This window comes from Salvelinus fontinalis, chromosome 9, assembly GCF_029448725.1.
Source record: "Salvelinus fontinalis isolate EN_2023a chromosome 9, ASM2944872v1, whole genome shotgun sequence".
NCBI lineage: Eukaryota > Metazoa > Chordata > Actinopteri > Salmoniformes > Salmonidae > Salvelinus > Salvelinus fontinalis.
The window spans coordinates 12,595,828-12,611,151 of NC_074673.1; the positions used below are offsets into that span (position 1 = coordinate 12,595,828).

The window sequence follows — 15,324 nt, forward strand, 5'->3', positions numbered from 1 at the left end:
TGTCCCAAAATCGCACTAAACGGATATAAATTGCTATAAAACGCTTTAAATTAACTACCTTATGATGTTTTTAACTCCTATAACGAGTAAAAACATGACCGGAAAAATATAACAGGCTAAACTAACGCTTGGAAAAATAGCAGGTCGATGTCCTCCACGCGCATTACGCAGCTGCAAAGGAGCTCCTACCTACAGGGTATTTTTATTTATAGGGCCTGTGAACGCGCAATCGACCCCATTCAAATCGTCATCACGTAAAGGCATCCAGGGGAAGACGTAAGCAGTGTCCGTATAGTCATAGCAATAACAGTGCCCTTTTAACTGACTCCAGAACAGTGGCCAAAATTTCTGAAATCTGACTCCATGTCAGGGAAATTGCTGTAGAATGGGCTCTGTTCCACTTAGAGACAAAATTTCAACTCCTATAGAAACTATAGACTGTTTTCTATCCAATAATAATAATAATATGCATATTGTACGATCAAGGATTTTGTGGGAAGCCGTTTCAAAAATTACACGATTAGCATAAATAGTCACAACAGCGCCCCCATCCTCAACAGGTTAACTTCTTATGGCTGCAATCCCGGTAACGGGATCGATATGACAACAGCCAGTGAACGTGCAGGGCGCCAAATTCAACAGAATTCTCATAATTAAAATTCCTCAAACATACATGTGTTTTATACCATTTTAAAGGTAATCTTGTTGTTAATCCCACCAAAGTGTCCGATTTCAAATAGGCTTTTCAGCGAAAGCACCACAAACGATTGTTAGGTCACCACCAACTCACAGAAAAATTCTGCCATTTTTCCAGCCAAAGAGAGGAGTGACAAAAAGCACAAATAGAGATAAGATTAATCACTAATCTTTGATGATCTTCAACAGATGACACTCATAGGACTTCATGTTACACAATACATATATGTCTTGTTCGATTAAGTTCATATTTATATCTAAAAACCTCCGTTTACATTGGCGCCATGTTCAGAAATGCCTCAAATATCCGGAGAAATTGTCAAATAACAGAAATACTCATTATCTTTGATGAAAGATACATTTTTACATAGAATTAAAGATACACTTGTTCTTAATGCAACCGCTGTGTCAGATTTCAAAAAGCTTTACGGCAAAACACAATATTCAATAATCTGAAAACAGAGTTCAGCCACAAAAGCAAGCCATACAGTTACCCGCAAAATTGTGCAGTCAACAAAACTCATAAAAAGCATTATAAATCTTCACTTACTTTTGCTGATCTTCATCGGAATGCACTCCCAGGACTCCCACTTCCACAATAAATGTTCGTTTTTTTCGGTTATGTCCATCATTTATGTCCAAATAGCTATTTTTGTAACGTGTTTGGTAAACAAATCCAACGGCAGGGAAGCGCGTTCACAAAAACCTGACGAAATGTCCAAAAGTTCCGTAAGAGTCTGTAGAAACATGTCAAACGATGTATTGAATCAATCTTTAGAATGTTTTTAACATAAATCTTGAATAACGTTCCAGCCGGAGAATTACATTGACTTCAGATGAGCGATGGAACAGAGCTCCCTCTCATGTGTTCAAAGAAGCATGGTCAAAGAATGGTCAGGTCATGGCAGACCTGACTAATTCCCCTCTCATTCGGCCCCCCTTCACAGTAGAGGCATCAGACACGGTTCTACAGACTGTTGACATCTAGTGGAAGCTCATCCATATCTCGCTGTGATTTCAATGGAATCTTGGTTGAAAATCGACCAGCCTCAGAATTTCCACTACCTGTTTGGATTTTTTCTCATGTTTGACTGCCATATGAGTTCTGTTATACTCACAGACATAATTCAAACAGTTTTAGAAACTTCAGAGTGTTTTCTATCCAATACTACTAATAATATGCATATATTAGCAACTATGACTGTATATTAGCAACTATGGCCATTTACTCTGGGCACCTCTGTGCACCTTTCATCCAAGCTACTCAATACTGCCCCTATAGCCATAAGACGTTAAACAATTTAAAGGCAATGCTACCAAATACTAATTGAGTGTATGTAAACTTCTGACCCACTGGGAATGTGATGAAAAAAAAAAAAAAAAATCATTCTTAAAATAAAGTGGTGATCCTAACTGACCTAAGAGAGGGAGTTTTTACTAGGATTACATGTCAGGAATTGTGAAAAACTGAGTTGAAATGTATTTGTTTAAGGTGTATGTAAACTTCCGACTTCGTGTGTGTATGTATGCATTGTGGAGTCTATTATAGAATAAATGTGTCAAGAACGATATGTAGACATTAATGGATTTCTATAGCTTTCAAAAAATATTTTTTACAATCTTTGGGGAGTGCCAAGATGGTGGCACAGTGGCTTCAACACAGCATCCGTTATCTAGTGTGCGCATATATATATATATATATATATATATATATTAAACTCAGCAAAAAAAGAAACGTCCTCTCACTGTCAACTGCGTTTATTTTCAGCAAACTTAACATGTTCATACAAATATTTACACAAGATTCAACAACTGAGACATAAACTGAACAGGTTCCACAGACATGTGACTAACAGAAATGGAATAATGTTTCCCTGAACAAAGGGGGGTCAAAAGCAACAGTCAGTATCTGGTGTGGCCGCCAGCTTCATGAAGTACTGCAGTGCATCTCCTCCTCATGGACTGCACCAGATTTGCCAGTTCTTGCTGTGAGATGTTACCCCACTCTTCCACCAAGGCACCTGCAAGTTCCCGGACATTTCTAGGGGGAATGGCTTACCTTGACCCTCTAATCCAACAGGTCCCAGACGTGCTCAATGGGATTGAGATCCGGGCTCTTCGCTGGCCCTGGCAGAACACTGACATTCTTTCTTGCAGGAAATCCCGCACGGAGCGAGCAGTATGGCTGGTGACATTGTCATCCTGTAGTGTCATGTCAGGATGAGCCTCCAGCAGGGTACCACATGAGGGAGGAGGATGTCCTCCCTGTAATACACATCGTTAACCTCTACAGAGTACCTAACCCGGATCCGGGAGCACCCCCCACACCCCCCACACTGATTAGCATCGCTAGCATAGCGTCACAATTAAATAGTAGCATCTAAATATCATTAAATCACAAGTCCAAGACACCCAATGAAAGACACAGATCTTGTGAATAAAACCACCATTTCAGATTTTTTAAATGTTTTACAGGGAAGACACAATATGTAAATCTATTAGCTAAACACGTTAGCAAAATGACACCATTTTCTTACTCCAACAGTTTCTTACTCCATCAGGTGCTATCACCAATTCGGCTAAACTAAGATATTGATAGCCACTAACCAACAAAAAAATTCTTAAGATGACAGTCTGATAACATATTTATGGTATAGCATAGTTTTTTTTTTTTAAATGTGCATTTTTCAGGTATAAATCACAGTTCTACATTGCAGCTGCAATCTGATATAGTGCTGATGCAGCTAGAACAATTACAGAGACCAACGTTATATAACTAATTACTTGTCTTAAAACATTTCAGAAAAAATACACAGCGTACAGACATTGAAAGCCCAACATCTGGTGAATCCAAACAATATTTCAGATTTTTTAAATGTTTTATAGCGAAAACAAAATGTAGCGCTAAATTAGCATAACCAGGCCAGCCAGAACCAGCTGGACGCGCGCGACCAGTTCACATGCACGACAGATATATGAAATAACATCGTAAATTGGGTCTTACTATTGCTGGTCTTTCATCAGAATGTTGATCAAGGTGTCCTTAGTCCTGATGAGTCGTTCAATCCATTCACAATGGCAACTTCCCCTCTTCATTTAGCCTGGGTACTGGTCGACTAGCACGGCTCTGTCCAAAGTTAAAAAACTCAAAGAACGGAACACGGCAAAACTCCCGAAAAAATTCTAATAATCTGATTAAACTATATTGAAAAAACATACATTACGGTGATATGGTCACATGTATCAAACAAACTTTGACACGGAGATAGTTTTCATCCGTAACGTCAGCATAACAAAAGTCAATGGCTTCTCTAAACGCGCATCTCAGGAAACCGGAAGTTGTCGGTCACGCTAAAGAAATAGGTCTTATTTCACGTCAGTACAAGATAAACAAAAAATTTCTCCTCTGACGTCTTCCAGACACCCAGAGGAAGAAGAAGGAAGTGTGTTTCGGGTCATAGGTCGCGTGACCATATATAGGCAGAGCTTTGAAGCGAGCATACACATCTTGCAATCTTTTTCTGGCTCAGGGAAAGTGCTGTGAAATGACCTGTGTTTGACTCAGAGACAAAATTGGAACGGTTTTAGAAACCATAGCTTGTTTTCTATCCAATGGCATATGGTTATATGCATATAGTAACAGCAATAATTGAATAAGAGGCAGTTTTATCTGTAGAGGCAATTATGCTAATGTGAAAACAGCACCCCCTGTACTCTCAAGAAGTTAAGATTGCCTGCAATGACAACAAGCTCAGGCCGATGATGCTGTGACACACCGCCCCAGACCATGACGGACCCTCTCCACCTCCAAATCGATCCTGCTCCACAGTACAGGCCTCGGTGTAACGCTCATTCCTTCGACAATAAACGCGAATCCGACCATCACCTATGGTACAAAACCACGACTCGTCAGTGAAGAGCCTATTTTGCCAGTTCTGTCTGGTCCAGCGACGGTGGGTTTGTGCTCATGGGTGATGTTGTTGCCGGTGATATCCGGTTAGGACCTTCCTTACAACAGGCCTTCAAGCCCTCTGTCCAGCCTCTCTCAGCCTATTGCAGACAGTCTGAGTACTGATGGAGGGATTGTGCGTTCCTGGTGTAACTCGGGCAGTTGTTGCTGCCATCCTGTACCTGTCCCGCAGGTGTGATGTTCGGATTTACCGATCCTGTGCAGGTGTTACACGTGGTCTGCCACTGTGAGGACGATCATCAGTCCGTCCTGTCTCTCTGTAGCGCTGTCTTAGCCGTCTCACAGTATGGACATTGCAATTTATTGCCCTGGCCACATCTGCAGTCCTCGTGCCTCTTTGCAGCATACCTAAGGCACATTCACACAGATGAGCAGGGACCCGGGGCAACTTTCTTTTTGTGTTTTTCAGAGTCAGTAGAAAGGCCTCTTTAGTGTCTTACGTTTTCATAACTGTGACCTTAATTGTCTACCGTCTGTAAGCTGTTAGTGTCTTAACGACCGTTCCACAGGTGCATGTTCATTAATTGTTTATGGTTCATTGAACAAGCATGGGAAACTTTTCAATTAAGATCTGTGAAGTTATTTGGATTTTTACGAATTATCTTTGAAAGACAGGGTCCTGAAAAAGGGACGTTTATTTCTATTATATATATATATATATAAAGGCTTTTCAAGTATAAATGACCAAAGATATGATAGATTGCCATATATTTTCTGTTAATTACCAAAATGACAGAAGATTCTGTTAACTTTGGCAAATTACTGGTAGCTTTGCAACTCTAACAAGCAAGCTGATGTTTTGCATCATTCTGGCTGAATTTGGTGTAGTCAACAATGAGGTAGAATAGGGCATATAGCAAGTTGTGTGGAAATGCATTCATTTTTGTAGAATATGATTGTGTGTATATATGACCTCTGGCAACATCCTATTCTCTATTTTCTTTATTTTTTTCAACCTTTCTTTCTCTCTCTAGTGTGGACTCCCATTGCTGTGACTGTGGTTCTGGTAGCTGCAGCCACTTTATGCAAGGAGCAAGGCATCACAGTCATCGCCATCTGCTGTGTCCACGAGGTGTTTGTTGCACAAGGGGTACGTTTTGAGAGGAGAAGTAGGCGCTCAACCAATGTGAAACGAGGTGCAATCATAAGATACGAGCTTTTGAAAAGAAACGGCTTAACGCTCACAATGAAAAACAAAGTACTTTATTAACATAGTGTAATTTAGGTCAAAAACAGGATGTTTACACCGTCAATGGCCCTTATCAGAATGACAACAAAATGGGAATGGACAAAATTGCACAAGGGGTAAGGCAGGCCATGCCCGTAACCTCGCTCCACAGTGCAACACTCGCCATCGCTTCAACAATTACTCACACTGCACGGTCACGCCCTCGCTTACAAAACCCCAGTAATAGAATGAGTTATGGGACGATTCTCTTTTTTAATGATACTGGCTAGCTCCCATTTTTACTACAAAAGGGTTACTTTAAAAGGAATGATGGTGAGCAGCTGTTTTGGCGTCTCTCCCTCGTCTCGGACACTTTATCAACGCTAAGGCCTCTGCTTGCAGATGAAGAGGAGTCTTGGCTTTGGCTCCCTGATGCGTTTGTATCATGTAACTCGTTAGTCTATTTTTGCCTCCAAATATTAAAGAATCTTGATCCATCTGGTTATATTAGTTGAGGATTTGTTTGCACTTCATAGAACAGCCACTGTTTGGTTTAAATGCTTGATTTCACTCTGTTGATTTGCCTTCAAGCTTAGTATTCAGACAAGTCTAGGCCTTGTATCAAGAAAACTTTGTTATCTGATCAGTGTTCCTCAACTGGAGGTCGACTAGAATGAAAAATCAACACAACTTACCTCTCTCACCCCATTGTGAATCCCGTGTACAGATTAGTCATTTAATTGTTTCTCTCACTGTCTATCTCTCAATCCCCTCCCCCCCCCCCCCACCTCTCAGTTCACACTGCCCATGCTGTTGGATACTCTCCTCCAGGTGCTGAGGGGTAAAGATGGTTTCCCCTATGCTGTCCTGCAGACGCTCCTCAAGCTCATCGTCCTCATCATCAGCACCTTGCTGCTGGTCATCATCAGGGTCCAGGTCATCCAATCACAGCTCCCTGTGTTTACCAGGTGGGTGGACCTGTTGATGTGTTTCCATAGCGGCAAAGATGGTGTGCATATTTTTGTTTCTGTTAGAATCCATGTTTTTGCTCATGGTAGCCCCACCATTTGGAACAGTACATAGTCTATTACCTAATCAGTGACCGCTGTTCGACCTTTAAAAGTGTAGGCCTAGATATAGTGAGAAACACATTGCGTTTACAAGATCGATTGAGAAAATAAATGTCGAACCTGCATTTTCAAGGTGTTGAAATGTTTGTTTTGTGGTTTAAAGGACTGTTGCAGTTCCCCAGATAGGATCGACAGGGCTCTAAGGTGACAACTTTGGTCACATATGCTCCTAAATATTTTCCTGTGCAACCTGAAATTTTGATTTGGGAGCACTGCCTGTATTTTTTTTTTTTATCCCAGATAATTGTTGTAATGATTAGGCTTCACTGTAGCATAGTTTCCGAGGCCCTAGAGAGTGCAGATTCGTTAGTGTTATGGTTGTACCATTACTACAGAGAAAATGTCTTGTTTCTTCCCCAAACAGTTGCTTGCTAAATAAATATTGCAAGGATTATTTGTTTTTAAAGGCAAGTACAGATGAATTGTAAATTAATGCAAAACATTTTTGGGTTACCTTACCCTGCCCTTTGCTTTCATTGCCTTTTTTTTGCGGTTGCAAAGTTTTAGCACGTTCATTCCGTTTAGGTGGGGTTTAGAGGGAGGTGTAATGATGATTCTATTGGTCAACCGAATTTGCATCCTAATTATACAGTGGGGCGAACAAGTATTTGATACACTGCCGATTTTGCAGGTTTTCCTACTTACAAAGCATGTAGATGTCTGTAATTTTTATCTCGAAGGTCTGTATGGAGTGGGCCAAAATCCCTGCTGCTGTGTGTGCAAACCTGGTCAAGAACTACAGGAAACGTATGATCTCTGTAATTGCAAACAAAGGTTTCTGTACCAAATATTAAGTTCTGCTTTTCTGATGTATCAAATACTTATGTCATGCAATAAAATGCAAATTAATTACTTAAAAATCATACAATGTGGTTTTCTGGATTCCGTCTCACAGTTGAAGTGTACCTATGATAAAAATGACAAACCTCTACATGCTTTGTAAGTAGGGAAAACCTGCAAAATCGGTATCGAATACTTGTTCTCCCCACTGTATATCCCAATTAGCAGCTTATAATGATGGCCAGTACAGCTATGTTAGATACCTAACTAACTTTCAATGCTGAGGCAACAATGTTTTCTGCCAACTAGCCAGCTAGTGTATAATTATTATTTTACTTTTACATTTTTGCTAACAAGGGCACAGTGGCCCGCTGGAACTGACTAGGGCTGTTGCGTTGAACGTATTACTGCCACACCGGCAGTCATGAGTCATGACCGCAGTAAAATTCCATGTGACCGTTGAGTCATGGTAATCTCCTCTTATGCACTCTGGACATGCTTTGGTAGTACCCAACTTTCTAACAACCAGCAGGTCCTAATGGCCTGGTACGCAGGGCTCTATTGTCCTCTAACCACTGACGTCAATGCAAATTAAATCAAAAATCACATCAAACGCATATCAACAGTATCGTTCATTTAAAACTCACCTCACTGTGATGATCAATTTGAAGAAAGAAGTTCAGCAGGTTGAAACTGAGTGTAAAACACGGTCGTTGTGGATGTTTCAAAGCCTAACACAACGAAATGGACAGCACTTTCTAAGGTGATGAGTAATTCAAAACACCTATACAGTGGGGGGGGAAAGTATTTAGTCAGCCACCAATTGTGCAAGTTCTCCCACTTAAAAAGATGAGAGAGGCCTGTAATTTTCATCATAGGTACAATTCAACTATGACAGACAAAATGAGAATTTTTTTCCAGAAAATCACATAATAGGATTTTTTTATGAATTTATTTGCAAATTATGGTGGAAAATAAGTATTTGGTCAATAACAAAAGTTTCTCAATACTTTGTTATATACCCTTTGTTGGCAATGACAGAGGTCAAACGTTGTCTGTTAGTCTTCACAAGGTTTTCACACACTGTTGCTGGTATTTTGGCCCATTCCTCCATGCAGATCTCCTCTAGAGCAGTGATGTTTTGGGGCTGTTGCTGGGCAACACGGACTTTCAACTCCCTCCAAAGATTTTCTATGGGGTTGAGATCTGGAGACTGGCTAGGCCACTCCAGCACCTTGAAATGCTTCTTACGAAGCCACTCCTTCGTTGCCCGGGCGGTGTGTTTGGGATCATTGTCATGCTGAAAGACCCAGCCACGTTTCATCTTCAATGCCCTTGCTGATGGAAGGAGGTTTTCACTCAAAATCTCACGATACATGGCCCCATTCATTCTGTCCTTTACACGGATCAGTCGTCCTGGTCCCTTTGCAGACAAACAGCCCCAAAGCATGATGTTTCCACCCCCACGCTTCACAGTAGGTATGGTGTTCTTTGGATGCAACTCAGCATTCTTTGTCCTCCAAACACGACGAGTTGAGTTTACCAAAAAGTTATATTTTGGTTTCATCTGACCATATGACATTCTCCCAATCTTCTTCTGGATCATCCAAATGCTCTCTAGCAAACTTCAGACGGGCCTGGACATGTACTGGCTTAAGCAGGGGGACACGTCTGGCACTGCAGGATTTGATTCCCTGGCGGCGTAGTGTGTTACTGATGGTAGGCTTTGTTACTTTGGTCCCAGCTCTCTGCAGGTCATTCACTAGGTCCCCCTGTGTGGTTCTGGGATTTTTGCTCACTGTTCTTGTGATCATTTTGACCCCACGGGGTGAGATCTTGCGTGGAGCCCCAGATCGAGGGAGATAATCAGTGGTCTTGTATTTCTTCTATTTCATAAGAATGGTTGCCACAGTTGATTTCTTCAAACCAAGCTGCTTACCTATTGCAGATTCAGTCTTCCCAGCCTGGTGCAGGTCTACAATTTTGTTTCTGGTGTCCTTTGACATCTCTTTGGTCTTTGCCATAGTGGAGTTTGGAGTGTGACTGTTTGAGGTTGTAGACAGGTGTCTTTTATACTGATAACAAGTTCAAACAGGTAACGAGTGGAGGACACAGGTAGTCACCTCATGAGGTTAGTCACCTGGAATGCTTTTCCAACAGTCTCAAAGGAGTTTCCACATATGCTGAGCACTTGTTGACTGTTTTTCCTTCACTCTGCGGTCCCAAACCATCTCATTTGGGTTGAGGTCGGGTGATTGTGGAGGCCAGGTCATCTGATGCAGCACTCCATCACTCTCCTTCTTGATTAAATGGCCCTTACACAGCCTGGAGGTGTGTTGGGTCATTGTCCTGTTGGAAAACAAATGGTAGTCCCACTAAGCGCAAACCAGATGGGATGCCGTATCGCTGCAGAATGCTGTGGTAGGCATGCTGGTTAAGTGTGCCTTGAATTCTAAATAAATCGGTGTCACCAGCAAAGCACCCCCACAGCATAACACCTCCCTCCATGCTTTGCGGTGGGAACCACACATGCAGAGATCATCCGTTCACCTACTCTGCATCTAACAAAGACACGGCCGTTGGAACCAAAAGTGGTGGACGAGAGAGTAGTCAGTCATTGTGGCCCTGTGACCGAGGGAGGCCGGTGCGGTGGTCGTTGAATGTATTGGTTAATCCAACCCCCTGCTTACTCATGCCAGGTATGATGGAACACATTTGGATTCCGGGAGTCCAGGCACACGCACAGACAAAATATGGATACGTAACAGACATATTTAGGATATCCAGGGATTTAAACTAAGTCCATGGTCATTGTGCAATTCCTCAGTGGAATGTGAAATATTGTTTTTTGTTCCAGGTTTTAAACCTTAACAGGGTCAGGGAGTGCCGGCTCAACTGCATCAGAAGAACTTGGAATATTTTTTAATCTCCATTATTTAGGGATCTCCAGTCAAGCACAGACAGGAACAACTTGATGGCATCATGTCGATAACATTCCTAAAGATTTGTTTTTGTTGTAATCCTTCAGCAGTTAATCCACGGGCTGTCTCCAGATTGTATCGCTGAATTAGTGTTATCAGAAAAATAACAATTTCCCAGACATAATAATGCTGCATATTTGGATAATCACCATCTTTGTGTGTGAGCTAACAGTCGTTCGTTTATCCCTTATCGATGACGTCTGAATGGTGCTCCTCCTTAGAGCCATGTAGACTATAACTCCATAACTCTCGTGGTCCTGAGGTATGTGAATCATGAATGCCAGCCCCTTCAAAGTCATGAGGCTATTTTCTTTGGAACCAAACCAGGGTCAATGGGAGGTGGTGAAGGCTAAAAAAAAATGTATACTGAAGCCATTGTAGTGTTAAAAATGTATAGACAATCATGGCAGGCAGGGTAGTTCATTCATGGCTTGAGCAGTCAGTCCCAGGAGGAAAGCTAGAGTAGAGGTACTTTGGCGTTGAAACGGAGGGGGCTCACATCCAGGGGGTTTCAGACTGGTCCAGAGCCGTTCATCAGGGCACCCTGGCCCTTGCTGTCTCTGAAACAGCGCTTCTCATTAATGGTTTCTGAAGTCAGACTCCATAGAACATTAAAACGGCATTCTACTCCAAAATGAATGAAAATACAATTATGCTGATATCTAAAATATAATTTCTCTTCCAGAAATGAGGCCAATAATATATTGGTTAAATTGTTTGTTAAAATTATTTTAACATATTGGACATATATAGCCTATGCATGGTCCGTTATTATCAGGTATGCTATTAGCAATAATCATTATCAACTGTATCCCATCTGATGCAGTGTAATGGCTATAAATAAATACGCTGAAGCATGGGGTTGTCTATCTGCATTTTTACCCTATTGAGCTAGGCATTAGAGTAGAGGGTGAGCTGGGAAAAAATCTAGCTGGTGTAATGAAAACATTTTCAGCGTGTGGATCGGCTTGTGGTTCAGAACAATTACATTGCAGGTTGGAAACATTTTAAATCAAGATGGTACACTTTTTAACAACCATTAAGTAATTAAGGCTTTCGTCCATTAGAACATATGCAGGGCATATAAAATGTAAACGTGTGCTGCTGACACAAGTTTTTAGTTGGCGTATTAAATACATTTAGCCTATTTTTGCAGCTTATATTCCATTCTGGGAATTCCCTCTCTCTGGCACTCACAACTTGAATGCGCCTCGAATATTTAAAAGTAAATGTGGACTGTTCCAGCATCTTCAAAATCCACCTCAGCGGAAATATTTCTCCATGTTCTATATTTTTGGGGGGTGGCGACAATGGTTTTGCCATGTTGCGGCACCACAGCTAAATGACTGCTGCCAATGATAGGATATCAGTCCTTGCCCACAACAGCTAACCCTCATTTACTCTGGTTTTAATCCACGTCCTCATTCGAGGAATGATCTGAAATCCCGCATCTGCTTCATTGGGCTGGTTGACGTAAATTGCAGAAGTTTGATTTCAAACCAATGCAGATATTCTGTTTATAACTGAATCTTGGTTAAAGAAGTCTATGCGTCTCTGACAATGTATGTGTCTCTTACAATGTTTTTAGGTCTGACAGAGAACGGGGTGTCGCCATATACTGTACATGAAGAGCAACTTAAATCTAAGCAATTTGAATGTCTGGTCCTAAATGTGGGCCTTAGTAGTAATGTCCATCTGATGCTAGTGGGAATTTATTGCCCTCCCTAAGCCTCATTATGTGCTCTTAGTAAATTGTCTGACTTGCTGTCTAACTATGCTAAATCCGATAAGCTGAAAGATATTTGTACTGAGCTGAATCTAACTTGGCTAATAATTAAACCAACTCACCCCAACAACCCTAACAAATGCCCCTGATAAGTTTAAAGCCAATGGGATATTTGCTAATGAGTTAAGTGACCATTGTCCCATTGCTTGCATAAGAAATGGTAAGATGCCTATATCTCACTTATGCATTATTACAAAGAGACATTTAGGGAATTTTAATGAGAAACATTTGTCTTAACTGGGGTTGAGTGACTATTGTCTGGTGTCAACTATCACTGACTCGGATCAGGCCCTCACTTTCCCCCCCCCCCTGTATAACTCTGTTACAGATAAACATGCGCCGTACAAAAAGCTAAGGGTAAAAGACAGATCTAATCCTTAGTTCACAAATAAATTGCTTGTGAAATTACAGGAAATACATTTAGCTTGGTCTAAGGCTAGACTGACTGATTATATGTCTGATTGACAGTCCTTCAGACATTTGAGAAATAGATGTCTATATCTGGTTAGAAAAGCAAAATCAACATATTTCTTGAATTGGGTATTTCGGAGATCGGTGCTAATTTCTAGAAAGTGGTTAAATATTTGAAACAAGTCTCCACCCCCTTGTTTACCCAGCAGGTTTTGAGAGCCTCTGGTCCCATACTAGACCAAAATGGAATTTTGAGGATTTTAATAATAATTTTGCTTCAGCTTGCCAACTGTTTGAAAATGTAGTCTCTGAAAATGTATCTAATTCCACTGGAGGGAGTCCTTTAGTCAAATCAGAATAAAAAGTAGAGCACGATGCACTCAACTGGCATACTTTATTTTCATTTCAACTAGGGTTTTCGCGAAACGACAATACCTGTAGCTTGGAAAAGGAACTAACAGCATTATTAAGTAGTTTTTTCCCCTCATCAATCTATGCACAATTACCCCATAATGACAAAGCAAAAACTGTGTTTTACAGGTGTATGAAATAAATAAATCTGAAATGTTACATTTCCATAAGTATTCAGACCCTTTACTCAGTACTTTGTTGAAGCACCTTTGGCAGTGATTAGAGACTCGAATCTTCTTGGGTATGATGCTACAAGCTTGGCACACCTGTATTTGGGGAGTTTCATTCTTCAATGCAGATCCTCTCAAGCTCTAATGTTGGATGGGGAGCATCAGTGCACAGCTATTTTCAGGTCTCTCCAGAGATGTGTGATCGGTTTCGTCCGGGCTCTGGCTCGGCCACTCAAGGACATTCAGTCTTGTCCTGAAGCCACTCCTGCGTTGTCTTGGCTGTGTGCTTAGGGTCGTTGTCCTGTTGGAAGGTGAACCTTCTCCCCAGTCTGAGGTCCTGAGCACTCTGGAGCAGGTTTTCATCAAGGATCTCTGTACATCTTTCTCTCGATCCTGACGAGTGTCCTAGTCCCTGCCGCTGAAAAACATCCCCACAGCATGATGCTGCCACCACCATGCTTCACCGTAGGGATGGTGCCAGGTTTCCTCCAGACGTGACACTTGGCATTCAGGCCAAAGAGTTAAATCTTGGTTTCGTCAAACCAGAGAATCTAGTTTCTCATGGTCAGAGTCCTTTAGGTGCATTTAGGCAAACTCCAAGCGGGCCGTCATGTGCATTTTACTGAGGGGTGGATTTCGTCTGGCCACTCTACCATAGAGGCCTGGTTGGTGGAGTGCTGCAGATATGGTTGTCCTTCTGGAAGGTTCTCCCATCTCCACAGAGGAACTCTGGAGCTCTGTCAGAGTAACCATCGGGTTCTTGGTCACTTCCCTGACCAAGGCCCTTCTCCCCCGATTGCTCAGTTTGGCTGGGTGCCCAGCTCTAGGAATGTTTCAAACTTCTTCCATTTAAGAATGACGGAGGCAACTTTGTTCTTGGGGACCTTTTAATGCTGCAGAAATGTTTTGGTACCCTTCCCCAGATCTGTGCCTCGACACAATCCTGTCTCAAGTACTACAGACAATTCTTTCGACCTCATGGCTTGGTTTTTGCTCTGACATGCACTGTCAACAGTGGGACATTATATAGACATCTGTGTGCCTTTCCAAATCATGTCCAATCAATTGAATTTACCACAGGTGGACTCCAATCAAGTTGTAGAAACATCTCAAGGTTAATCAATGGAAACAGGATGCACCTGAGCTTAATTTCGATTCTCATAGCGTAGTGTCTGAATACTTACGTAAATATTGTATTTCTGTTTTCATATTTAATATATTTGCAAACATTTCTAAAAACCTGTTTCCACTTTGTCCTTATGGGGTATTGTGTGTTAATTGAGTGAAGATTGAGTAACATTTTTTATTCAATACATTATATAATAAGGCTTTGAGGTCTGAATACTTTCTGAATGCATTGTTTCTACAGAAATAAGAAGGATCCTGCTTCTGTTGCCTGTTTGAGTGTTTGTTTATTAGCGCCAAGCCTCACGCAACGACATGTCAAGTAAACCATTTCACATTCGGTTGTTTTTAATCTTTGCTTTGCTGTAAGAAAGGCTTTACACTTTTTTGTCATTAGAACAGCCTCTCTGGTGTTATTTATACTTTTTTGTGTTGACACTTCCAAATTGTTGGAAAAATAATGCTCCTATTTCTTGATCTTGTTATTGTTACTGTTATTATAATAAGTAATGTTTTTATCATTATTAGGCGTAGTATAGCAGCCTTGTATAACTACCATCGAGCTTTAGGCCTAAGAGCACATCTTGTTTAGTCTTAATATCGTAGCTTACTTAGGCCAATAATTCAATACTTCTATATCACTCATTCATTCATGTCATCACACAGCATATAAGTTATTCATGATTTGAAATGCAA

At 41.2% G+C, this 15,324-nt stretch overlaps 1 protein-coding gene across 1 annotated transcript in view; it reads left to right on the forward strand.

Moving 5' to 3' along the window:
- The window catches only part of tmtc3 (transmembrane O-mannosyltransferase targeting cadherins 3), a 136,194-nt gene that overhangs the window by 40,312 nt on the left and 80,558 nt on the right, over window positions 1–15,324 (forward strand). The window contains exons 5-6 of the mRNA XM_055933430.1: window positions 5,641–5,756; window positions 6,630–6,802. Coding sequence (XP_055789405.1) covers window positions 5,641–5,756; window positions 6,630–6,802 — 289 coding nt within the window. The remainder of the gene's footprint in view (window positions 1–5,640; window positions 5,757–6,629; window positions 6,803–15,324) is intronic.